At 51.0% G+C, this 25,016-nt stretch overlaps 1 protein-coding gene and 1 long non-coding RNA gene across 5 annotated transcripts in view; one reads left to right on the top strand and one right to left on the bottom strand.

Moving 5' to 3' along the window:
- Positions 1-5,296: 5,296 nt before the first annotated feature.
- Positions 5,297-25,016, top strand: part of ATCAY (ATCAY kinesin light chain interacting caytaxin) — a 29,951-nt gene continuing 10,231 nt past the window's right edge. The window contains exons 1-5 of the mRNA XM_059918774.1: positions 5,297-5,373; positions 18,664-18,722; positions 21,913-22,134; positions 23,485-23,670; positions 24,095-24,197. Coding sequence (XP_059774757.1) covers positions 5,297-5,373; positions 18,664-18,722; positions 21,913-22,134; positions 23,485-23,670; positions 24,095-24,197 — 647 coding nt within the window. The remainder of the gene's footprint in view (positions 5,374-18,663; positions 18,723-21,912; positions 22,135-23,484; positions 23,671-24,094; positions 24,198-25,016) is intronic.
- LOC132363196 (uncharacterized) overlaps positions 6,023-25,016 on the bottom strand; it is a 52,691-nt gene continuing 33,697 nt past the window's right edge. The window contains exons 3-6 of one of the 4 annotated variants that reach the window (XR_009502566.1): positions 21,586-21,808; positions 8,114-8,270; positions 7,509-7,728; positions 6,023-6,416 (exon numbers count right to left, since the gene is read on the bottom strand). This is a non-coding gene — a long non-coding RNA (uncharacterized LOC132363196). The remainder of the gene's footprint in view (positions 6,417-7,508; positions 7,729-8,113; positions 8,271-21,585; positions 21,809-25,016) is intronic. The other 3 variants (XR_009502564.1, XR_009502567.1, XR_009502565.1) reach the window with 3 other exon arrangements.

The following is a 25,016-nucleotide window of genomic DNA, read 5'->3' as shown; positions in this document are numbered from 1 at the left end:
ATCCAACTCCTACTCACTCCTCAGCGCCCAACCCACACGGTCACCACCCCTGCCCCACTCTGAGAAATCTCCCCATGTGCCTCCCAAGCCACTCTGCTCCAAAGATGTCAGCGCAGACTCGTTTGCCCATATCTGCTTCTCCGAGTGGGAGTTCTACAAAAGCAAAGTCTTACTCACGTTTCGGACCCCAGTGCCCAGTACTAGAACGAACCTGGATTTCCCGCTCAGTGTCTCTTCCCAGAGCTCCACGTCCTCCAGCCAAGAAGTGCAAAGTCCAGATCTTGTGCTGGAGTCTCTGGGCTCTCCTTCCCTGCTGTGGGGAGGTTGCCTTTATGCCTTTGGCTTGCAGGGGCACCGACCCTGATGCAGTGAGTGGGGTAGCCACGTGAATAGATTGTTGTCTGAGACCCACATGGGGAGCCATCGTCTGTGCAATCTACCTGCATTTCCCGAACATCTCCTTTGTGCTGCGTGCTACTGCCCTGGCACATTACAGTGTACAAAACCAACCAAGTCTCTTTTGAAATTTCTATTCCAATAAGGGGGGGGGGGGGTGTCCTAGAATAAACAAAGAAACAAGTAAATAATCTCAAATAGTGGTAAGTGTTATGAAAAAAGACTCATCAGCCTCCTCAATACCATAAACATAGAATTAGTGTATGACCCAGCATCGCCACTCCCAGGTATATACCCCAAAGAACTGAAAACAGGGATTCAAATGAATCCATGTACACCCATGCTCATAGCAGCTCTATTCACAACAGCCAAAATGTAGAAACACTTTTTGTTTATCCACTGGTGAATGGATAAACAAAAAGTGGCACACGCATACAATGAAATATATGATTCAGCCATAAAAATGAATGAAGCACTGACACACACCACAATGTGGATGATCCTTGAAAAATGATGCTCAGTGAGAGAAGCCAGACACAAAAGATGGCATAGTAGATTATTCCATTTATATGAAATATCCAGAACAGGCAAATCCACAGAGACAGAAACTGGATTAGTGGTTGCCAGGGGCTGGGAAGGGAGAAGTAAGAGGCTGCTTAATGGGTTGGGGTTTCCATTTGGGGTGATGAAAAAGTTCAGGAACTAGACAGTGGTGATGGTGGCACAGCACTGAATGTACTTAATGTCACCGAACTATACACTTTCAAATGGTTAAAATGGTAAATTTTACATTATGCGTATTTTACCACAGTAAAAAAGAAAAAAAATAACACTGAAAAACAAATCAGACTAGATAATGGGATGGAAGATGATGGAGTGAGAGGCAAGGTAGGCGGTGAGATTAGGAAAGGCCTCTCTGAGGAGATTACTTGTGAGCTGACACCTGAATAATGCAAACATCTGGGGGAAGAGCATACCTGGCAGAGGGAGCAGCTTGTGCAAAGGCCCTGTGGTGGGAATGAGCCTGATGTGTTCACAGAACAGGTGAAAACCATCACAGTGATTAAGAGGGACAGGAGGTAACAACAGGCATCCATTCCTACTTAGGATCATGTATTGATATTAGTTTCCTGTGGCTGCCATAACAAAGTACCACGAACTAGGTGGCTCAAAATGATAGCTTTTTTTTTTTTCTCTCTCTCTCACAGTTTTGGAGGCCAGAAGTCTGAAATCAAGGTATTGGCAGGGTTGGCTCCTTCTGGGGGCTGTGAAGGAGAATCCATTTGGTGCCTCTCCAGCTTCCGGTGGTCACTGGCAACCCTCCATATTCCTTGGCTTGTCGACGCATCATCCTGATCTCACATGATGCCCCCCCCCTTCTCTTCTCTTATGAAGTCACTTGTCACGGGATTTAGGGCACATCTTAAATCCAGGATGATCTCATCTGGAGATCCTTAACTTAATTCCATCTGCAAAGACCCTTTTTTCCAAATAAGGTCACATTCACAAGTTCCAGGGGTTAGGACATGGACATATCTTTGGTGGGGGGGGGCACCATTCAACCTGCTACCAGTCTAAAAATAAAAACAGCAACAGCAAGAAACACGCATAGAACTTTTCTCATGCTGCGGCACTGTGCCAAGCACCCTCCCTGCATCACCTCATTAAATGCCGAAAGGCCAGTACCCTGATGTTTCCATTTCACAGATGAGGAAACTGAGGTCCAGGAAGTATGATCACTTACCCAACCAAGTCCCCAGCTAGTGGCTGAGCCAGTGTCCCAATCCACTTATGGTTTGATTTCAGAGGGTGCATTCTTAACTCTATACCATTCTATGGTCTTCCAGGGCGGGGTTAACGCACGCACACCTGCAGGGGGCGCCTTTCCCTCGGAGGCCCCGAGCGAATGTGTCTGAGAAGGTTCTGTCTCCCCAGCACCCAGCCCGGTCTTCGGCACATGGCTCATCGTAAGTGGTCGGCTGAGGGACCCATGAAACGGGTCCATGAGGATATTATTTCCTCCCTCCCTCTTAATCTAAGGAATGAGGCCATCGCTGCCACTTATTTATTTGTTCCTTGTTTTGTTTTTAAATCTGTGATGCGCCATCAGGAAATCATTTCCGCTTCTGCCCCTGGTGAGGCTCTTGGAAATGCTCCCGTCTCAGCCAATGGAGAGCACCGATTCTGGCAGGGGGCTGTGCTTTTTGGTCAGCCCTGCCCCCATCCACCCACCCTGCACACAAAAGCAGCATAATTAACTGTCTTAAGGAAGCCGAGCCTCCGCCAGCTGCGAGCTGGCAAGAAGAAAATACCTCGGAGGCACGAGGACCAGGGACGCAGCCGCAGCCGAGCGAGGGGGAGCCGACCGCTGACTGCAAGCTGTTTCCCACCCGTGGACAAAAGCGCCCATCCGCGCCCGTCGCGTTGCCCTGGGTGACCTTCCTTGGATGCGGAGTCCGCGCCTGAGCGCATCTTCCTCGGACGCTCCGAAGGCGAGGGATGCCCGGCTGCATCCGCCCAAGGCTCTTCTTTGTTTGCGCGTAACCGGGAGAGGCCGCGGAGGTAGCCGGGACTCACGCGGAGGTGAATCCACTTTCTTTCTCCCCGCCCTGCTGAGGAAGACTGTCCGCAGGTATCTGCTGCTACAAACCCCCTTCTGGCAGATGGGGCGGGTGGGAGCAGAGAACCAGGGTCTTGTGATTCTTGGGATGCTACCACTTCCATTTTACCCCACGCTGAGAAAAGCATCCGCCCCACACACACACCCACAGTTCACCTCCCATGCCCACCGTTCACCTGGATGGCAGAGGATTGCACCATTTCCGGGACGTGCTTAGAGATTAGGCGGCTCAAACCCTCAGCCCCTCTCTGGGACGCTTCCTGAGAGACCGAAATGTACACGTCCCACCTCTGTGCATTTCCTATTTATAACACCGTGAGCGGATTTGGAATAGGATTTGATAGATGTGTACGTAAAAGCTTGCCTATGGGGTGGGGAGGAAGGGAAACGGTTGAAGACAGAGATTCCTCCTCCTCTGTCTGAACTTGTATGTGCTGATAATTCAGCACCATAGCGGGAAGGAACGCTTCTCAGCTTCCCGTCGCTGCCTTATTTGCCGTCCTCGAACGTGAAGTCGGGATCAGAGGGCGGGAGCGTCCAGGGCCCTGCGGTCACCCACACACACCCCTCATTTAGAGGATCGTTGGGCCAACATGTGTGGCCCCAGTCTCAGCTGTGGGTGGGGTGGAGGTGGGTGGTCCTTTCTGGGGGCTGAGGTCACACCCAGCTCAGGATAAGGAAAACAGACGCAAAGACCACTCCCTTCAGAAAGGAAATGAATTTCCATCGATGGGAACTTTCCCTTGCAGTAAGTTCCTGGGCAGTTGTTGCCCACAGCATCAGGAAGACATCTCTCTCTCTCTCTGTTTTCTGTACTGCGTCTTACTGTCCCTCCTCCATGAATGAATGACGACATTCAGGGCAGTGACAAGAATGGAGTGAGAAACTCTCACTGAAGTGGGGGAGGGTCGAATTTCAGACATCCCGTCCCCCCTGCCTAGCCCTCACCTGTCTCCGGCTCCCTCTGAGCCCCAATCCCAAATGCAGACCCTCCATCCACAGGGGCTTAGGTCCAGCGAGGGGCTCTGGAAGACACACCCAAACTAAGAGCCACCCACCAGCTCTAGAGGGGCAGCCGCATTGAGTGGGGAGGGGGGAGGGGCTGGAGGCGGGACCTTAGGTGCTTGCAAGTGAGGATGACAACTTCTCAATCTCGGATCTATGGACATTTGGGGCCGGATCATTCTTGGTCATGGGGTACCATCTGGGGCACTGGAAAGCACTGAGCAACATCCCTGGTCTCCACCCACTTGATGTCAGTAGCACACCGCCCTCCTCCCCCCCCTCCGCCGCACTTGTGACAGCCAAAAATGCCTCCAAACATTGCCAAATATCTGGTGGGGGAAGGCAGAATCACTGCCAGTTGAGAACCACTGGCTTAAAAGCTCAGAACCTGTACTATTAGTTGAGTCATAAGATCCTGGGGTTTATGCCCAAAGGGATCATAGAGATCCTTTCTAGACCAATTCTTTCATTTACAGGCAGGGAAACTGAGACAGGGGAAGTCTGCCAAGCCCCAGGGTAGACCCAAATTCAGTCCCACTCGGCAGTTCTCACCACACTCCCAGACAGCCCAGCACTTAAGCCCCACCTAGAGTGCTGCCTCCCACCCCATCCTTGCCCCCAGCTGGTTCCTCACAACGATAAAAACAAAACTGGCATTTTGTGGTTGGTAAAAATGATGATCCTGATTTCCAGCCCCAGGCACTTTCCGCACTTCCTTTTTCAGTCCTAGGGTCAGGTTGTCAGGACTTGCTTCTTCATTGGGGGAGGGGAGGGGACAGGGACAGGACAGGTGGGCTGGAGCAGATAGAGGTGGGTTGGCATTAACCAGGTCTTGTCTGAATGTCAATCCCAGCAAGGAAGCTTAATTATATCAGTCATTTAGTGTAAATGACTTTAATTGGATTTATTGCTTCCTAGTTGAAGTCCAAGGTAAGGGAGGGATGGTGAACCATGCAGAGGATGGATTTCAGAGCTTCAAAGGGGGGGGGGTGCTTTTAGCTGGAGGCTCAGCCCCTCCTTTGGTTTCAAACTCCAGACCCACATGTGTTCAGCTTTCTATACCTCCGTTTTCTCACTGGTGAAATGGAGAAGCCTCATGGGGCTGGAAAATGATTCAATAAGGCAACGGACACAAGAGCTCTTTGCAGATCCATCTCTGAAGTTCTGTGTGTGAGTGGGGAGTTGTCGTTATGATGATTGTCCAGTAAAACCTCCATCCACTGCCCTCCTTCAGGATTCATCCTTGCTTCAAGTCGGTGCCTCTTCCCAGCTCCCATGGGGACCACTGAAGCCACGCTCCGGATGGAAAACGTGGATGTGAAGGAAGAATGGCAGGACGAAAATCTGCCCAGGTACAGCTCCCTAGGTGTGCGTGTCAGACGTGGAAGGGGTGGCCCAGACGCTGCTCCCAGGTTTGAGGCAGAGACACCCCAGCTGACCGGGCCAAGCGCATAATTGATATTTGCTGAATTATTTAAGATTGATTTCCCACCTCCCTCCCCCGCCCATCCCTGCCCAAAGTGCCTAAATAGCTCCCATTCCCACACTATCACAAGAATTCTAAACATTCTTCTAAAACCATCTCATGGGCTGTTACAATATTCTTACCTGGGTTCCCATGAATTCAGGTAACAGCGTGTTTTTACCTGCAGCAGCCAGAGGGACCCTGTCATACCCCCTAAAAGCCCTGGGGCAGGGACTTCTCTGGCGGTTCAGTGGTTAAGACTCTGTGCTCCTAATGCAGGGGGCCCGGGTTCAATCCCTGTTCAGGGAGCTAGATCCCTCATGCCACAGCTAAAGATCCCACACGTGGCAATGAAGATCCCGCGTGCCGCAACTAAGACCCGGCGCAGCCAAAACAAAACAAAACGAAACAAAACAAAAGGCACGGAAACAGATTCTCCCCCAGAGCCTCCAGGAGGAACCAGCCCTGACAGTGAAACTGATTTCAGACTTACTTCTTTGTCTAGATTCGTAAGAAAATACATACGTGTCGTGTTGTTGTTGTTTTTATTTTTAATTAATTAATTTATTTTTGGCTGCATTGGGTCTTCATTACTGCGCGCGGGCTTTCTCTAGTTGCGGCGAGCGGGGGCTACTCTTCGTTGCAGTGCACAGGCTTCTCATTGCGGTGGCTTCTCTTGTTGCAGAGCAGGGGCTCTAGGCGCCCGGGCTTCATACGACTGAATATGCTGAGTATTTCACATACTTGTTTACAGTCTGTTCCCCACCATGGAACCCACGAGAGCAGGGGCCTTTGATTTGATCACAGGCATACAGTTGCTGCTCAGTGGATATTGGGTGAAAGGATGACGGTCATTGGTACGAATTCAAAATTGTAGGAAGCAAGCTGTGCGTGCCCACTGCTGAGATACTTGTCTCTCTGTATTCTCCTCTGGCGAGGCGTTGGGTAAGAGAAAATATAGTCAGCACAGGCTCCCCTTAATTCGTTGGCTGGATGCAACTGCTCATCTCCCTCCCACTTTTTTTTTTGGCCAGCTTGCAGGATCTTAGGATCTTAGTTCCCCAACTGGGGATCGAATCCGTGCCCATGGCAGTGAAAGTGTGGAGTCCTAACCACTGGATCGCCAGGGAATTCCCTCTCCCTCCCACTTTAACGCAAGGAGTTTACCCACAGGAGATGATGCCCAAGAGTTAGTTGCATAACCATCTAGGAAGGAAGAGTCAAAGGGACTGGGCATATTCACCCTGGAAAAGAGAATTTGGAAAGGATCTCCAGCTCCAGGTAATCTCAGTCGGTGAGGGTGCCCAGGGCAGAACAAGGATGAAGGACAGGCATGAAAGGGATGCAGGTTTGAGTCTAAAGTAGACTCTTTGGACTCAAATGGTCCAATCTGTGCATGCTTTGTACGGCCAGCCGGCCCATTCAAAAACAAAATGGGCTGATGGGAGGAGATCTGGAGCTTCCTGTCGACCTGTCCCAGGAGAAGCTGTGATGTCAAGGGCATCACCCCCTCATTTGAGAATCTTTAGCCCTCTCTCCAGTCTAGTCATTTTCAGTGTCGATGTTTCACACACATCCTTATGATTCTTAAAGCGATAGATGGGGACTTCCCTGGTGGTGCAGTGGTTAAGAATCGCCTACCAATGCCAGGGACACAGGTTCGATGCCTGGTCCGGGAAGATCCCACATGCCATGGAGCAACTAAACCCATGCGCCAGAACTACTGAGCCAGTGCTCTAGAGCCCACGAGCCCCAACTACTGAGCCTGTGCACCATAACTACTGAAGCCCACATGCTCTAGGGCCTACGTGCCACAACTACTGAGCCCGCATACTGCAACTACTGAAGCCCATGTGCCTAGAGCCCATGCTCCACAACAAGAGAAGCCACCTCAATGAGAAGCCCGTGCACCGCAACGAAGAGTAGCCCCCGCTCGCCACAACTAGAGAAAGCCCGCACACAGCAACGCAGCCAAAAATAAATAAAATTAAAAAAAAATAAATAAAGCGATAGATGCCCCACCTCAGAATAGACGAGAATCTCTTGTCTGCGCAGTACCGTTGTCTTCAGAAAGGCAAGTATTTCGGGAAAGAGACGGCGACTTCATTGGAGCCGACCTCCTGTTCTCTCACTGTTAAAATGTTCTTCGTTCTACACTCCCTCTTATAAGTCTTTCTCTTTAACTCAATACAAGGAGTGCTGATGCCTGGATTTGTAGAAAGGGGTCTCATGACACCCGAACCTGGCAGTTTGAGCGAATTAAGGACTGTTTTTGTCAGGGGCTCCTGATGTGGCTAGGAATGCTCCAGAATGGGCAAGAGCCGCCTTGGGGAGCTGTCCCTCGTTCCCGGCATGGGAGATCTGTTTCCTCCCATGGAAAAGGTGGAAACAGATGGGATGATCTCTGTGGGTTCCTTCCAGCACCAAACACCCGGGGTTTGGGGGCGTCTCCAACCAGTGTCAGCATCACTTACCCTGTGGTCCCGTGAACTCTGGCCCCTGTCCGAGACCAAAGCGTCCCTCGGTCTGGACATTGAGAACCTTCGATTCAACCCTGTCTGCCCGGGTGGCAAACCCCAACCCTTCCTGGACATAAAAAAATTCTCTGATGACAGCACAGGACTCACCTTGCTCACTCTAATTTTATTTCAAGCAACACAGCAGAACAAAGAGGGCACGAGCTGTGGAACCGGACAGCCGTGGGTTGAGATTCCAATTCTCCAGTGGGCTCGCTTGCCCACCTTGGGCAGCTCTTCGAGCATCTTTGTGCCTCAGTTTTCCTATCTGTAAAATAGGGACAATCATTCCTGGCTCCCGATGTTGTCACAAGAATTCGATGAGGGGGCTTCCCTGGTGGCGCAGTGGTTGAGAGTCTGCCTGCCGATGCAGGGGACGTGGGTTCGAGCCCTGGTCTGGGAGGATCCCACATGCCGCGGAGCAACTGGGCCCGTGAGCCACAATTGCTGAGCCTGCGTGTCTGGAGCCTGTGCTCCGCAACAAGAGAGGCCGCGATAGTGAGAGGCCCGCGCACCGCGATGAAGAGTGGCCCCCGCTTGCCGCAACTAGAGAAAGCCCTCACACAGAAACGAAGACCCAACACAGCCAAAAATAAATTAATTAATTAATTTTTAAAAAAGAATTAAAAAAAAAAAAAAAAAGAATTCGATGAGGTATGAGTTGCGAGGCAGCTGAGCCGGGCTGTCTAGATGCGGAGGGCTGCCCACAGGACTTGCTGCCCTCTGCATCATTCTTATCAGCTTGTACCTTGTTCACTCTGGTTCCTTTTTCCCATCCGCCCATAAAAGAGACCCTCCTCTCCCAAGCCTTGTTGAGACAAAGTGGAGCTGACTGCAGCTGCAAATGTGAATTTCAAGTGAGTTTCCCCAGCTGCAGAGGGCTCCTCTCCCTTTTCAGTAGTTCAGTGTTTGCAGGATAGTGGCCTGGCTGTGCAGCCCTGGGGTCGGGAACATGCCTTCATCAAGGCTCTGTCCTCCTCGTCCTGGGAGAAATGAGTACAGCTCCTTATACAGCGTCCAGCTGCAGCTCAACATAAGCACCTCTGTCTGATGCCAGACAACCCCCAATTCTATTCCTTCGAGCTCAGTGATCCCTTCCTGGGTGGGATCCTCGAGCTGCCCTGGGTGTGTCCGGGTGCTCCCCCTGTGCCCACAGCCCCCTCCTGCTGCCATTGCCTTGCGGCGTCTTCCTGCACCTCCTGCTCTTCTGCAGGTACCTGTGGACCCTAGCTGAGAGAGGGCAGCCTGGAGACGATCCATCTACCTGCCTTGCTTCCACATTCATTCCTTCTAGTGATATGCACGGACTGTATGCCAGGCCCTGGGTGAGACGCTGGGGACACATGGAGAACAGGAGAGCCGCCCTTGTGGGGTGTTTACAGTCTGGCGCAGAGACAGGCGGTCCCTTATAACCTCACAGACCAATGAAAAATTGCAGCTGGGTTCTTGGCACCTGGAGAGCGCCAGGTGGGGTCTGACTGGGTTGGGGACATTGGGGGAGGCGCTGACCCTGAGCTCTGAAGGATGAAGAGGTATGAACAGGGGAAAGAGGCTGGGGGTAGGGGTCAAGCATTCCAAGCAGAGAGAGCAGCACGTGCAAAGGCCCTGAAGCCAGCGGAAGCAGATCGAGGGACTGAAGAAAGGTTGGGTGGGGAAACTGAGGACCAGGGTGGGAAAGGGCTTGGCCCGGGTCTCACAGCTAAGGAGAGGCAGGTACAGGGTTAAATGTCTGAATGGTGTCTCAGCCTGCTCTGCCTTCTAGAACCGAGTGGTCGTGGGTTTTGCTTGTAACTTTTTTGTTTTCCTTTTTTTTTAAAATTGGAGTGTAGGTGATTTAGAATGTTGTGTTAGTTTCTACTGTACAGCAAAGTGAATCAGTTATACAGATACATATATCCACTCTTTTATTTATTTTATTTTTGGCTGCATTGGGTCTTCGTCGCGGTGCATGGGCTTCTCATTGCGGTGGCTTCTCTCGTTGCGGAGCACGGGCTCTAGGCGCACGGGCTTCAGTAGTTGCAGCACGCGGGCTCAGTAGTCGTGGCACATGGGCTTAGTTGCTCCGCGGCATGTGGGATCTTCCTGGACCAGGGATGGAACCCGTGTCCCCTACATTGGCAGGAGGATTCTTAACCACTGTGCCACCAGGGAAATCCCTTCCACTCTTTTTTAGATTCTGTTCCCATATAGATCATTACAGAGTATTGAATAGAGTTCCCTATGCTATACAGTAGGTTCTTATTATTTCTCTATTTTACATATAGTAGTGTGTATGTGCCCATCCCAATCTCTCAATTTATCTCTCCCCCTGTAACTTTTTATTCTGACATGGTCCCAAGCTTAGAAAAAAAACTATAAGAATGGTATAAGGAATATCTGTAAACTCTTACCCAGATTTGCTGATTGTTAAGATTTTACTTCCTTTGCTTTATCATTCTCTCCCCCAACCCCCGTCTCTCTCTTCTGCCCCTGTCTCTCCCTGTGTCTGTCTGTCTGCTGTCTGTCTCTCTATCTACCTATGCTCAGTCTCTCTTTGTATCTGCCCGCCCCTGCACAGGGCAGGCCAGGCAACGTCCCTCCCCCAGCCCAACACACGCACAGAGGTGATTTCCTGTTGCCCAGCTCAGCAGTCCCTCATGCAGGAGCCGTGGGTTTGGGCCAGGAAGTGATGGCAGGCTCTGAGCAGCCTCAGCATCTTCTGCCCTCCTCAACTGCGCCGTTCTCTTTCCTGTGCTCCAGCGATGCTGGGCTATCATAGCAGGATACCACACCCCAGGCAGCTTCAACAGCAGACATTTATTCTCTCACAGCTCCAGAGGCTGGATGTCTGAGATCAAGGTGCCAGCAGGGTTGGCTTCTGGTGAGGGCTCTCTTCCTGGCCTTCTCACTGCATCCTCATGTGGTCTTTCCTCTGCGCTTGCATGTGCAGGGGGAGCTTTCTCGTGGCTCTCCCTCTTCTTGTAAGGTCACAGTCCTAGGGGATCAGGGCCCCGCGCTTTTTTGTTGTTTTTCTTGGCCATGCTGCGCATGTACACAAAACGGGCATGTAAGTTGTCTTCAGTCTCAATCTGAAAAAAAGATGCCTCTTTAAAACCTGCTGACTTAATCTGAAGCTTGCTTTTTTTCTTTTTTAAATGGAGGTGAAATTTACATAACAGAAAAATAACCATTTTATTTTATTTTATTCTGTGCCATGAGCATGTGGGATCTTTTTTTTTTTTTTTTTTTTTTTTTTTTTTTTTTTTTTAAGACTATTTTTCAAGGGGATGATTTTTTTTTTTTAATAGCTACTTTATTATTTATTTATTTATTTTTGTTTGTGTTTGGGTCTTCGGTTCGTGCGAGGGCTTTCTCTAGTTGCGGCAAGCGGGGGCCACTCTTCATCGCGGTGCGGGGACCGCTCTTCATTGCGGTGCGCGGGCCTTTTCACTATCGCGGCCCCTCCCGTTGCGGGGCACAGGCTCCAGACGCGCAGGCTCAGTAGTTGTGGCTCACGGGTCCAGCTGCTCCGTGGCATGTGGGATCTTCCCAGACCAGGGCTCGAACCCGTGTCCCCTGCATTAGCAGGCAGATTCTCAACCACTGCGCCACCAGGGAAGCCCGAGCATGTGGGATCTTAGTTCCCCAACCAAGAGGTGATGGAGCTGGGGGAGACCAGAGCAAGATGAATGGACAGAGGTGTTGGAAATTGCAGAGAAGGAAAAAGGGCAGATTTATCTGAGTATCTGAAACCACCAAAGTTGCCAATGGATAATTCTTGAATGCCTTTCAGCAGTTCCCTCTCTGGTTCTCCCGACTTAACTCTGCAGGAGTCCTGTGATAAGCCCCAGTGTTGCTGGCCCAGCATTGAGCCTTAGAAAAGCCTACTTATGCCCAGAAAGAGTTTCTGCTGTTACCCTGCACCAGAGGTGGCCGCCATCAAACAGAAACAGAGGCTGGAAAACCCTGGAGGGGAGACCGAGGCAGCACAGCCGATCTTAATGCCGTCGAAGCCCTGGGGCACCAGTTGGGAAGCAGGAGGCATGTTCAAAGGTCCTGAGGCCCACAGTTTATTCCCAATTCCCTTCTTTCACACCGTGAGTAACGTTAAGCCAGAGGCTAGGATCTGAGGGTAGAACTCGGTCCAGGAGCCACCTCTGAAGCCAGAACTATTGCAATAACAGCTGATTCCAGGTGACAGGTGTTTCTAGATTTTGGCCTTTCCCCACCACTTACATAATGTGCCCTCACTCACTCCTTCCTTCAAAACCCTTGCTGAGGGCTGCTTCTCCCAGGTCCAGGCCCGTGACTCACCAAAGCAAGAGAGGAAGAGGCACTCCCTCCCCTTCAAGGGCTCACAGTCTGCCCAGGAAACAAGCAATTAGCACACAGTACCACAGATTCTGTGCTAAAGAAGTCTTCTGAGGCAGAATGCAGGGGCGGGGTGGATGTCAGATTCAGATGGGGCCTCCTGGAGGATGCTGACCTAGCCTGAAAGGCTGAGCAAGTTCACCAGTCAAAGAAAGCAGGAAGTGGCCCTCTAGGCAGAGGGGGTGGGATGTGCAAACGCACTGGGGCAGAGAGGACCTTGGCATGGTAGGGGATGCAGTAGGAGAGAAATTTGGATTTCACGCTGAGAGGGCGTGTGAGTTTCCCAGAGCTGCCATAACAAAGTACCAGGAACTTGCTTAAAACAGAAGAAATGTTTTCTCTCACAGTTCTGGAGGCTAAAAATCCAAAATCAAGGTGTCAGCAGGGCCATACTCCCTCTGAAGGCTCTAGGGAAGGATGCTTCCAGCCTCTTTCAGCTTCGGGTGATGGCCGGCAATCCTCTGCCTGCCTTGGCTTGTAGATGCATCACTCCAATCTCTGCCTTTCTCCATCTTTTTTTTTTTTAAGCTTGTGTTTTATTTTTTATTTTTACTTTTTAAAATTTTTATTGGAGCACAGTTGATTTACAGTGTGTGTTAGTTTCAGGTGTACAGCAGAGTGAATCTGTTATACATATACATATATCCACTCTTTTTCTTTTTTTTTTTGGCTGCGTTGGGTCTTCATTGCTGCGCATGGGCTTTCTCTAGTTGCAGCAAGTGGGGGCTACTCTCCGTTGCGGTGTGCGGGCTTCTCATTGCGGTGGCTCCTCGTGTTGTGGAACACGGGCTCTAGGCACGCGGGCTTCAGTAGTTGCAGCACGCAGGCTCAGTAGTTGCAGTGCATGAGCTCAGTAGTTGTGGCGCACGGGCTTAGTTGCTCCGTGGCATGTGGGCCTCCCAGATCAGAGCTCGAGCCCGTGTCCCCTGCATTGGCAGGCGGATTCTTAACCTCTGCGCCACGAGGGAGGTCCTGCATTCGTTTTTAGATTCTTTTCCCATATAGGCCATTAAAGAGTATTGAGTAGAGTTCCCTGTGCTGTATAGTAGGTCCTTATTAGCTATCTCTTTTGTATATGGTAGTGTGTATATGTCAATCCCAATCTCCCAGCTTATCCCTCCCCCCGACCCCCTGGTAACCATAAGTTTACTTTCTACATCTGTAACTCTATTTCTGTTTTGTAGATAAGTTCATTTGTACACTTTTTGTGGATTCCACATATAAGCGATATCATGTGTTTGTCTTTCTCTGCCTGACTTACTTCCCTCAGTATGACAATCTCTAGGTCCATCCATGTTGCTGCTAATGGCATTATTTCGTTCTTTTTTTATTGCTGAGTAGTATTCCATTATATATATGAGATATACATTTATTTATTTATTTATTTATTTATTTATTTATTTATTTATTTATCCATTCCTCTGTTGATGGACATTTAGGTTGCTTCCATGCCCTGGCTATTGTAAATAGTGCTGCAGTGAACACTGGGGTGCATGTATCTTTTCGAATGATGGTTTTCTCCAGATACACACCCAGGAGTGGGATTGCTGGATCATATGGTAGCTCTATTTTTAGTTTTTTGAGGAACCTCCATTCTGTTCTCCATAGTGGCTGTACAAATTTACATTCCCACCAACAGTGTAGGAGGGTTCCCTTTTCTCCACACTCACTCCAGCATTTATTGTTTGTAGATTTTTTGATGATGGCCATTCTGCCCGATATGAGGTGATACCTCATTGTAGTTTGTTTTTTTTTTAAATAAATTTATTTATTTGTTTGTTTTTATTTTTGGCTGAGTTGGGTCTTCGTTGCCGTGTGTGGGCTTTCTCTAGTTGCAGCGAGCCAGGGCTACTCTTCGTTGCGGTGCACGGGCTTCTTATTGTGGTGGCTTCTCTTGTTGCAGAACACGGGCTCTAGGTGTGCGGGCTTCAGTAGTTGCAGTACGCGGTCTCAGTAGTTGTGGCACATGGGCTCTAGAGTGCAGGCTCAGTAGCTGTGGTACACGGGCTTAGTTGCTCCGCTGCATGTGGGATCTTCCCGGGCCAGGGCTCGAACCCGTGTGCCCTGCATTGGCAGGCGGCTTCTTAACCACCGCGCCCCAGGGAAGCCCCTCATTGTAGTTTTGATCTGAATCTGCCTCCATCTTCACACAGCCTTCTCCTCTGTGTCTCTGTGTCCAAACTTGCCTCTTCTTACGAGCATACGACTGATTGGCTGTAGGGCCCACCTTGCTCCAGTATGATGTCATCTCAACTTAATGCTGTCTGCAACAACCCTATTTCCAAACAGGTCACATTCCCAGGTTCTGGGAGTTAAGACCTGAATTATGTTTTGGGAGGGATGCAACTCAGCCCACACCAGAAGAATAAAGCCACACTGTACACCTGGTGGATTAGGGGGAACCCCACTTTTTACATGGGTTTCCCAGCACAGACTGAAAGCAAGTGCTGCAGGGAGCCCTCTGGATCCACTTTGAGTTCGTGAAGGGGCTTCAGCTCTGCATTAGCTGAGGTCTTCCTGGGGCTTGTGGAAATAACCAGGTCTCACCTGACCTTGAAAGCTGCAGCCCTGTGGACCTGTGGGGTTTGTTCACATGAGCAGACTGGACACAAGGGGACAGTAGAGGGCAATGACCGGATTCAGCTCTACCTCTGTGAGTGGTTCGTTCTGCCCTTGGGCATCTTCTGGTTTAGCCTCCGTTTCCTCCTCTGTGAAATGGGCTGCTACCTGCCTCACAGGGATACTGTGAGGAGCAAACAAGATGATGATGCCGTCAACATTCCGACAGAGTGAGTGCCCTGTCCGTGGGGGTAAATTACGGTTCTAGCTGATTCTAGAACAACAGGGATTACAGCCTCAGGCTGATGGAAACAGGGAAGGCAGAGTAAATGAGGGGAAGGAGCCGGAAGGAAATCCCGACACCCAGGTGAGCAGGGGTGGCGGACAGTCAGCTCCTGGTGGCGGTTACCATGCACGGAGGGCAGATGTGATTCAAGAAAAGACTGATATCTAGACTTTTTGTGTCATATCTCTGATTTGACAGCAAATTTAAAATGTTGTGAAATGCTGTGTGGGCAGGATAAAACTAGGGGTGGTGCGTCAGCTGTCAGCCTGCAATTTCAGAGCATGATTTTGGGTAACCTTGCAAGTAGGTGGTGTGCCTCCTGTACTCCCAGATCCCAGACTTATTGGTGAGTTACCAGCTGCCCTCCCCGTGTTGAGAGCAGGGGTGTCAGCTACAGACAGAGGGACCAGAGCAACGTGTACACGAAATGGGCGTGTGAGTTGTCTTCAGTCTCAATCTGAAAAAAAGATCCCTCTTTAAAACCTTCTGACTTAATCTGAAGCTTGCTTTTTTTCTTTTTTAAATGGAGCTGAAATTTACATAACATAAAAATAACCATTTTATTTCATTTTATTTTATTTTATTTTTGGCCGTGCGGTGGGCATGTGAGATCTTAGTTCCCCAACCAGAGATCGAACCTGTGCCCCCTGCATTGGAAGCGCGGAGTCTTAACAACTGGACCGCCAGGGAAGTCCCCAAAATAACCATTTTAGGGTGGGCCCTAATTTTTAAAAATATTTACTTATTTATTTATTTGGCTGCACCGGGTCTTAGCTGCGGCATGTGGGATCTAGTTCCCTGACCAAGGATCGAACCCAGGCCCCCTGCATCGGGAACGTGGAGTCTTAGCCACTGGACCACCAGGGAAGTCCCAAAATAACCATTTTAATGAACAACTCACATGTTGTACAGCCATCACCTCTATCTAGTAGTAAAACGTTCCATCACCCCAAAATGAAACCCCATCCCCCTGGCAACCACAAATGTACCACCTGTCTCTGTGGATTTGCCTGTTTTGGACGTTTCATATAAATGGAATCACACATTATGTGGCCTTTTGTGTCTGGCTTCTCTCACTGAGCATCATGTTCTCAAGGTCCATCCACATTGTAGCAGGTGTCAGCGCTTCACTCCTTTTCATGGCTGAATAATATTCCATTGTATGGATGGACCATGTTTTGTTTATCCGTTCATCACTTGGTAGACATTTGGGTTGTTTCCAATGTGATCACGCTGCAGTGAGCATTCAGGTATGAGTTTTTGCATGGATATGTGTCCTCATTTCCTTTGTCATTTTTTTTTAAATAAATTTATTTATTTATTTATGTCTGCGTTGGGTCTTCGTTGCTGCGTGCGGGCTTTTTCTAGTTGCGGCGAGCGGGGGCTACTCTTCGTTGTGGTGTGTGGGCTTCTCATTGTGGTGGCTTCTCTTGTTGCAGAGCACAGGCTCTAGGCGCCCGGGCTTCAGTAGTTGTGGCACACGGGCTTAGTTGCTCCGTGGCATGTAGGATCTTCCCGGACCAGGGCTCGAACCCGTGTCCCCTACATTGGCAGGAGGATTCTTAACCACTGCACCACCAGGGAAGCCCTTCATTTCCTTTGGACCTCTGCTCTATTTTGACTTTTGACCCCTATGAGAGCAGGGCGACATCTGATTCATCCTTAAGACCCTCCAAGACCTCCAATGCACCTGGAAGGGTAGTGGTTACTCAAAGAACATTCAAAGCATGGTGAATGGGAGAAAGGTGGGCAGGGTGGCAGGTGCGGAGGAAGAAGCATGGCTAGATCCCACCCGACAGAGGGTGCCAGCTCATGCCCTACAAGGAACAGAGGTGATGGAATAAATGGTTTTGTGAAAGGAAAAGAAAAAGCATTCTACTGTCCTTCCCCATCTAACCAGCTCCCATTCCAGCTGAGCTGGGACTGCTGAGTTGCAGAGATGAATTAACGCTGCAGTGCTTCCCTGAGCCAGCACACCCTGCAGCTAGAGCCTCTGACAGCCCCATGCACTCTGCAAAACCCTCCGCCTGGAACTATTTCCCTAGGGAGCAAAGGAGCCAGAGCACGTGGGTCAAAGTCAGGCGGCATGAGCTGTGGTCCAAAAAAAAAAACAACAGTCTGGGCATTGCCAGAGAAACAGGTCTTATTTTGCAAATTCGTGCTCCACCAAGCATTAAAGGGGCACAAATGTATAGCTGGCTGCCTTTCTTTTTTAAAAAAATTTTACTTTTTAGAAGATTTAGGTTTACAGAAAAGTTGCAAGAATATTACAGAAAATTTCCATACCCTCCCCCACACACTCAGCTTCTCCTAAATTAACATCTTACATTAGGCTGATACATTTGTTACAATTAATAGACTGATATTGATACACTGTTATTAACTGAAGTCCAGAATTTATTCAGATTTCCATAGTCCTTTTCTCCTGATATCCTTTTTCTTTCCTAGGATCCCACCCACGTTCCCATGTAACATTCAGGCATCATGTCTCCTCAGGCTCCTCTGGGCTGTGACAGTTTCTCAGACTTTCCTTGTTCTCGATGCCCTTGACGGGTTTGAGGACTGTGGCCAGAGATTTTGTAGAATCTCCCTCAGTGGGAACTTGTCGGGTGTTTTTCTCACGGTTACACTGGGGCGCTGGGTGCTGGGAGGAGGACCACCTGTGAAGGGCCGTCTCATCCTTCATCTCGGGGTGCCTGCCGTCAACATGACTCATCACTGCTGGTGTTGACCTCGGTCCCCTGGCTGAGGTCGTGCTGCTCAGGTGTCTCCACTGGAAGGTCACACCTCCCCCCTTCCCATACTGTCCTCTTTGGAAGGAAGTCACTGTGCACAGCCCATACTTACAGAGAAGGGGGTTACTTTCCATCTCCTTGAGGGCAGAATATCTACAGACATTATATGAAATTCTTCTCTGCAGGAAAAATTTGTCTCTTCTCCCTGTATTTATTTATTCAATCATTTATTTATATCTGTATGGGCTCATGGACATTTTATTTTAAACACTGGCTCACAATTCAATACTTCATGATATATTTTGTTGGTCAGACCAGTCCAGCATTGGCCACAGAGAGCTCTTTCAGTTGTCTGCTATGTCCATCGGATAACTTCTGGCTGCGTTAATAGCAGCAATTCATCGGAGACCAAACCCTGCGGGATCAGCCCATGAAGAATGCTGCTTATATTCCAAATATAATATAGATGAGACCCTTCTTCTCACTGGGCCTCAGCTTTCCCCGTCCCCACCCCCTCAAAAAAAAGGCTTAATATTTATTAGATGATCCAATGGGAGCCCTCCAGCACTGATTGTTTATGATTTTCTGTGCTCGCGAGCAGATGTATTTTTTCCCAACGATTTCTCAAAGCTAAACAGATTTTGTTGGTGTCATTTTGTCTGAACTCCACGCTCTTGTGGCTGGACTTGTGGGGCCTGGTGGCTGATGTCCGCTCCCGGCTGGGTCTGCAGGCCACTCTCGGAAGAGACGGGGATGGACTTGCTTGGCAGTGCCACAGAAGACACATCCTGTAAGTTTCCATGCATGCAGAAATGGGCACATGGTCTGGGCTGTGCCCAGCACTGTAACTGTAGAAATGTCAGAGGTCATGCCTCCTGGGTGGAATGTCAGGGAAGGGGGTTGCTCTGCTCCAAGTCCTGCAGGGAAAGCAGTGTGGTTGTGGGCCAGAGACGTGTGTGGGAGCCATCATGAAGTCAGTTGCTGTGTGTCCTTGAACTAGTTGCTTAGCCTCTCTGTGCCTCCAATGCCTCATCTACTAAATACAGGTAGTGAGCCTCCCACAGAAGGGGCATGCAAGGATTAAATGAGATGATTTGTGTAAAGTGCCTGGGGATGCCAGGCACAAAGTCAGCCCTGGGAGGGCTTTGCTGCCCTGAGCACTCAGGAGGGCTCATGGCTCTAAGGATCCAAAGCCCCAGACTTTGAGGACAGGGGGTCTGGGGCAGCCAGAGAAGCTGCCTCAAACATGTGTTCTCTTCAATGACATCTCCTGGAAGAGTCCTGCTGAGGGTCCCCGCTCTGCCTGCATTTCCCCCATGCAGCCCATCACAGAGCCCACCCTACAGGGGAAAGACTGCCCAGAGAGGGACAGCCACATCCCTGAGGTCACACAGCAGTGAGAGCCAGCTCTGCCTACCCCTGTACCACACTATGCCCATGAGCCAGGTAGGGGGACCAATTTGTTCCAGGTTTCTGGGGCCGATCTGGATGGTTGGTCACCCTGGAGTACCAGCCCTTCTTCCTGCCTGAGCACATGGGCTCTGCCCGGTGTTGTCACATCCCCACAGGGTGACCTTGGGCAAATCCTTTCACCCCTCTGGGCCTCCATTTCCTACTTCTGTAAAACGAGGAGTGTGTAGTAACAGTACCCCACTTCCTAGGTGTGACTGGCTGAATGATGACCCCCAAAGATATCCAGATTCTAATTCCAGGAACCCCTGAACGTTCCGTCACATGGCAAAAGGGATTTTGCAGATAGGATTAAGTTAAGGAACTTGAGATGGGGAGATGTGATCATTAATTTTATGTATTCACTTGCCTGGCCCATGGTACCCAACTATGTGGTCAAACATAATTCTAGATGTTTCTGTTGAGGGTGTTTTTTTAGATGTGATTTACATTTAAATTCATGGACTTTGAGTAAGGCAGATTGCCTTCCATTGTGTGGGTGGGCCGTGTCTAATCAGTCGAAGGGCTCAAAAGGAGGGAGGAAAAAAAAACTCAGGTGTAATTCATCCCAGGGCAAAATTCCTCTCCAGCTGTGGACCTATGAAATCAGGCAATGTCTCTGCTTCCAAAACACGATGGCGGGATGGACATAGAATAGATATTCTCATTCCAAATGGGAGAAATTGGAAGGAAGAAAGGGGTCACGGGACCCAGCAAGTCTGAAACTTGGCAGGGCAAATTCCATTAGGTTTTAGGCCTGGAGAATCATCTTGTTTGGCTCATTGCCCTATCCTCCAGGTCCATGTGGTGGCATACTGCCGCTGTGCTTCCTTGCACCTTTAGTCTTACTGCCACCATGCTGTGACCCACAGCTTGACCCCATCAGGAAGAGTAACAGTATTTTAAATCAAGCACTCCTGATTCACTGCTCCTAACACACTTCCCGTGAAAAAGGCAGAGTGAGTTGAGAAGTCTGGGGTCGGATCCTTGGGCAAGTCCCCGCCTCAATGTCCGCATCTGTAAAATGGGTGACATTTCCCACCACACAAGGTCATGGTGAGAGCTGGAAATCATGCCAGTGCCCCACACACAGCAGGCACTTGATAAATGTGAATGCTGTGTTTTTATCATTTTCTGCCAAAGCGAATGTTTCTATCCTAGTGTCTCCTGAAGCAGTTACCTCTGACCTCCTGCTTAGGGACCGAGAGATTCAAAGTGAAAAAAAAAGTGAGATTCAAAGTGAAAAAAAAAAATGTGGTCCATTTAATTATGGATCAGTGGGAACTTCCCTGGTGGCGCAGTGGTTAAGAACCCGCCTGCCAGTGCAGGGGACACAGGTTCGAGCCCTATTCCAGGAAGATCCCACATGCCACGCAGGAGCAACTAAGCCCGAGTGCCACAACTACTGAGCCTGCGCTCTAGAGCCCGCAAGCCACAACTACTGAGCCCACATGCCACAACTACTGAAGCCCGCGTGCCTACAGCCCATGCTCTGCAACAAGAGAGGCCACCGCAATGAGAAGCCCACACACCGCAACGAAGAGTAGCCCCCGCTCGCCACAACTAGAGAAAGCCCATGCGCAGCAACAAAGACCCAACGCAGCCAAAAATATAAATTAATTAATTAATTTTAAAAAATTATGAATCAATGAATGTCTTCATCCAATAAAAGAGGGGTAGGAGTCTCCTACTAGCTTACTTATTTTGTCCTCAAAGGCTGTGTAATGAAACAGGGTAAACCTGAGGGGCTGGCTCTGCTCCGGGGGCTGTCAGATGGGAGGCAGCCCAGGAGGAGAAACCACCTTTTACAAGGAGACCAGAGTCCAGGCTAAGAGTCTTTAGGAGGAAGCGGTCCAAACCATGGGGAATATCCATCCCGACAGGCTTCAGAGTGAAATGGGAGGATCCTGCCCTTCTGTGCCTCAGTTTGCTCATCTGTTAAAGGGGGCAATAGCAAAGTTGGAACGTGAAAACGCAGGGGAGAGCTTTGCAGAGTGTCTGGCTTATGTTACACGATCGCTAAAAGTTAGTTGTTAGAGTTGAGCATCACAGAGAGGCCAAAAGCAGAACGTGGACATTCTCTGCCAGCCTTAGCCAGAAGGAACAAGACTCGCAGATATTGGTAGGTCCAGAGCACACCATCTGGAGCGCAGGCTGCCCAGGGTCTAATCCCCACATCATTGTTCAACCTTGACTCGACTCACCTGTGAGTCCCATTTTGCAGATGGTAAAAGTGAGTCAAGCTCAGAGCAACATGGCACTGCAGGGTCACGGAGCTGGTGAGTAGCGAGGTCAGGCTCTGAACCCAGGTCTGCCCTACATCCAAGTGTCCGCCCTTGACCTCCGCGCTAGATGGTTACATTAACCGCTGCCATGAAAGGATGTCCTCTGACTTCTAACCACTCCCCTCAACAGGGCGGAGTGGATCTCCACCGGGTTGGGAACGGGAGAGGGGGAAGAAGAAAGAAAACAGCAAAAGTGACTGATCTTGTTTTGCTTTTGTTTTTTTCTGTTTTCCTGTTCCCCCACAGCCCCTCCCAACACTCTGAACTTCAATGCGGCTCATCGTAAGCGGAAGACGCTGGTGGCCCCCGAGATCAACATTTCCCTGGACCAGAGCGAGGGCTCCCTGCTGTCCGATGACTTCCTGGACACCCCCGATGACCTGGATATCAATGTGGATGACATCGAGACCCCAGATGAGACCGACTCGCTGGAATTCCTGGGGAACGGCAATGAATTGGAGTGGGAAGGTGAGGTCGCTCGTCGCACCTGCCCAGCCCCCAAATTGGACCCCAGCGCTCCCTTTGACTTGGGAACCAGCTGACCGGAGCCTCCCTCCTCCATCCCCATAGGCTCAAGGGGGACAGGTCTTCCAACCCGGGACTCCCAGGACAGCTCCTGGGACTCCATGCACATTTTCTCATGGACTTGCGGACTTGCTGGGAGATGTGTCTTTCACCCGATTCTCAAAGGGGACCGAGACCAGAGGAAGGGCCTCCCCCTGATTCCACAGGTGTTTGTGGAGCAGGTCTTGATTGCTGTGTAGGGGGCGGCAGGTAGATCAGGCGGGGGCATGTCAGGAATAGACATCGCCTGCCTGCTCGCGTGGCCATCGGAAAGCCAGGCTCTGGGTAACGGTAAAAATGTACACAAGATAATTGCACCTGGTCGTCGGTGCTGTGAGGGAGATGAGGTGATGGGAGAGGGAAGGGGGGGGTCTCACTGGGGCAATTCAGCCCCCCGCCCCCAGGGGACACTGGGCCATGTTTGGGGACATCTGTGGTTGTCATGACTGGGGGAATCCTGGCATCAAGTAGGTGGGGTCAGGGAGGTGGCTCCACACCCCACAGTGCCTGGGATGGAGGAGGGGGCTCCACAGAGAATGACCGGCCCCCAAATGTCAAAAGCGCCCAGGCCGAGACTCCTTGAACCAGGCTACCTGGGGGTGGGGAGGACTCTTTGCAGGGTTGCTGGGACAGGCCTCCCTGGATGGGTGTTATTTGAGCTGACATGCCGAGGCAAGAGCACAGTTCAGAAAGGTGGCGATGGCGGTGGCCATGGGGACAGAAGCAGAGCCACAGCACTTGCTGGGTGGATGTGGAGTACGAAGGGGAAGAGGGGGTTGACGGTGACACCTGGGTGTGGGATCTGAGCAGCTGAGAACACGGCCAGGCTATTTTCTGAGGCGGGAAGATTGCAGGATGATAGGTGGAAAAGAGGCAGATATTTCAAGCGTGGTTAAGAATCCTGAGAAGCCCAGAGAGGGCAAGAATGTGTGCAAGGTCACACAGCAAGAAACGGGCTCTACCCAGGCCAACCGCCTGACTGAGCACTTTCCTGTGTTCCACGGCTTGGGGAAAGAAAAATTATTATTTAGGCGTGACTTTTGGACTCCCAGGTCCTCCAACTCGCCCAGCAGCCCCAATCTAACACCGCCTGTCAGCAAAGGGTAGGGTGAGCGGTTTCGCCTCTGGCCTGGGGAGAGAGGAGAGGGCTCCGGGGCCACAGGAGGCGAAGGTAGCCCAGAGAGGGAAGCTGGGATGAGGTGTCCGGACTCGGGTGTCCCTTCCGCTCACCTTCCCCCCCGCCCCCCGCTCCAGATGACACCCCCGTGGCCGCCGCCAAGAATATGCCTGGGGATAGTGCGGACCTGTTCGGAGATGGCTCCGCCGAGGACGGCAGTGCCGCCAACGGGCGTCTGTGGCGGACAGTTATCATTGGGGAACAGGAACACCGGATTGACCTGCACATGATCCGGCCCTACATGAGGGTGGTGACCCACGGAGGTGAGGCCACACCCCTCGGGCCCCCTCCCAGCTCCAGCAACTGGAGGCCCATCAGTGGCCCTCTCTGGACCTCAGTCTCTTCTTCTGAGCCAGGGGGATGTTAAATTAAGCCCTAGTGTCCGGGTGTGCAGGGGTGAAACCCGCAGCGGGGCAAGGCGTAGACGTGCCGGATGCACACCGGAGGTGTCTACGAGGGTGGCTGGCCTCCCCTGCCAAAGGCGGAGACAGGTCAAGCGTTGGCTGGCTTCTCCAGCCAGGCTGCTGTGACTCAGAGCTGTACCCTCTGGGTGTGCGCAGTGGGTGGGAAGGGGCTGGCCAGAAATGAGGCCGCTGCACGGGGCAGAGCAGGGGGCGGCTCAGAGCTGGGAGACGGCTCTACCCATCTCTGCCTGGGGCTGCTCACGCACTGGCCGCCTCTCCCCAGGGTACTACGGGGAAGGTCTCAACGCCATCATCGTCTTTGCCGCCTGCTTCCTCCCAGACAGCAGCTCCCCCGACTACCACTATATCATGGAGAACCTCTTCCTGTAAGTGGCCCACTCCCTCTGTCCCAGCTGCCCACAGTTCTGAGGGTCCCGCCCGGTGGGCGGGACCATGCTGCAAGAACCCCATTGGGGGGGGGGGGGGGCTCTGCCCGACACCAGGGAAGGGCTGGGCCGCCAGCAGACCTGCATCTGAGTCCCCTGCTCGCCCGCTGGGCCTCATGGGTGCAACTGTCATCATCCCTAGCAATTATGGAGCATTTACTATGTGGCAGCCACGAAGTGAAGGGCTTGGTATGTGATGACACATTCCACCCTTGACACGACGCTGTGGGTTAGTTACTGTTGCCTCCCATTCTGTGGCTGCAGAGCCTGAGGCACAGAGAGGTTAAGTCACTTGCCCAAGGACACACAGGTACAGTTTTATTATGATGGAGACAGATAATATGGATAAAGCGCCTGGCAGATGACAGTAGGAACTCAGCAAATCGTTATCGCTCCTATTATCATTATTATGAAGATTGCCTTCTTACACAGCAGGGCTTGGATGCCAGGTGGGCCAGAGGACAAGGAGGTAGTCATGGAAGGTCAGATCGGAAAGTGGCCTGAGATACCAGGGAGCCCAGTCTCCCCAATCTACAGATGGGGAATTAGAGGCTGCAAGAGAGGAAAGGATTCTTCTGGGACTTCCCTGGTGACGCAGCGGGTGAGACTCACGCTCCCAATGCAGGGGGCCTGGGTTCGATCCCTGGTCAGGGAACTACATCCCACATGCATGCTGCAACTAAGAGTTTGCGTGCCACAACTAAGGAGCCGGCAAGCTGCAACTAAGGAGCCCTCCTGCCGCAACTAAGACCTGGTGCA

The sequence above is a fragment of the Balaenoptera ricei genome, chromosome 3 (assembly GCF_028023285.1).
Source record: "Balaenoptera ricei isolate mBalRic1 chromosome 3, mBalRic1.hap2, whole genome shotgun sequence".
Classification (NCBI taxonomy): domain Eukaryota; kingdom Metazoa; phylum Chordata; class Mammalia; order Artiodactyla; family Balaenopteridae; genus Balaenoptera; species Balaenoptera ricei.
The sequence above is the reverse complement of the archived record's forward strand: the minus strand, read 5'-3'. Positions and strand labels throughout refer to the sequence as shown.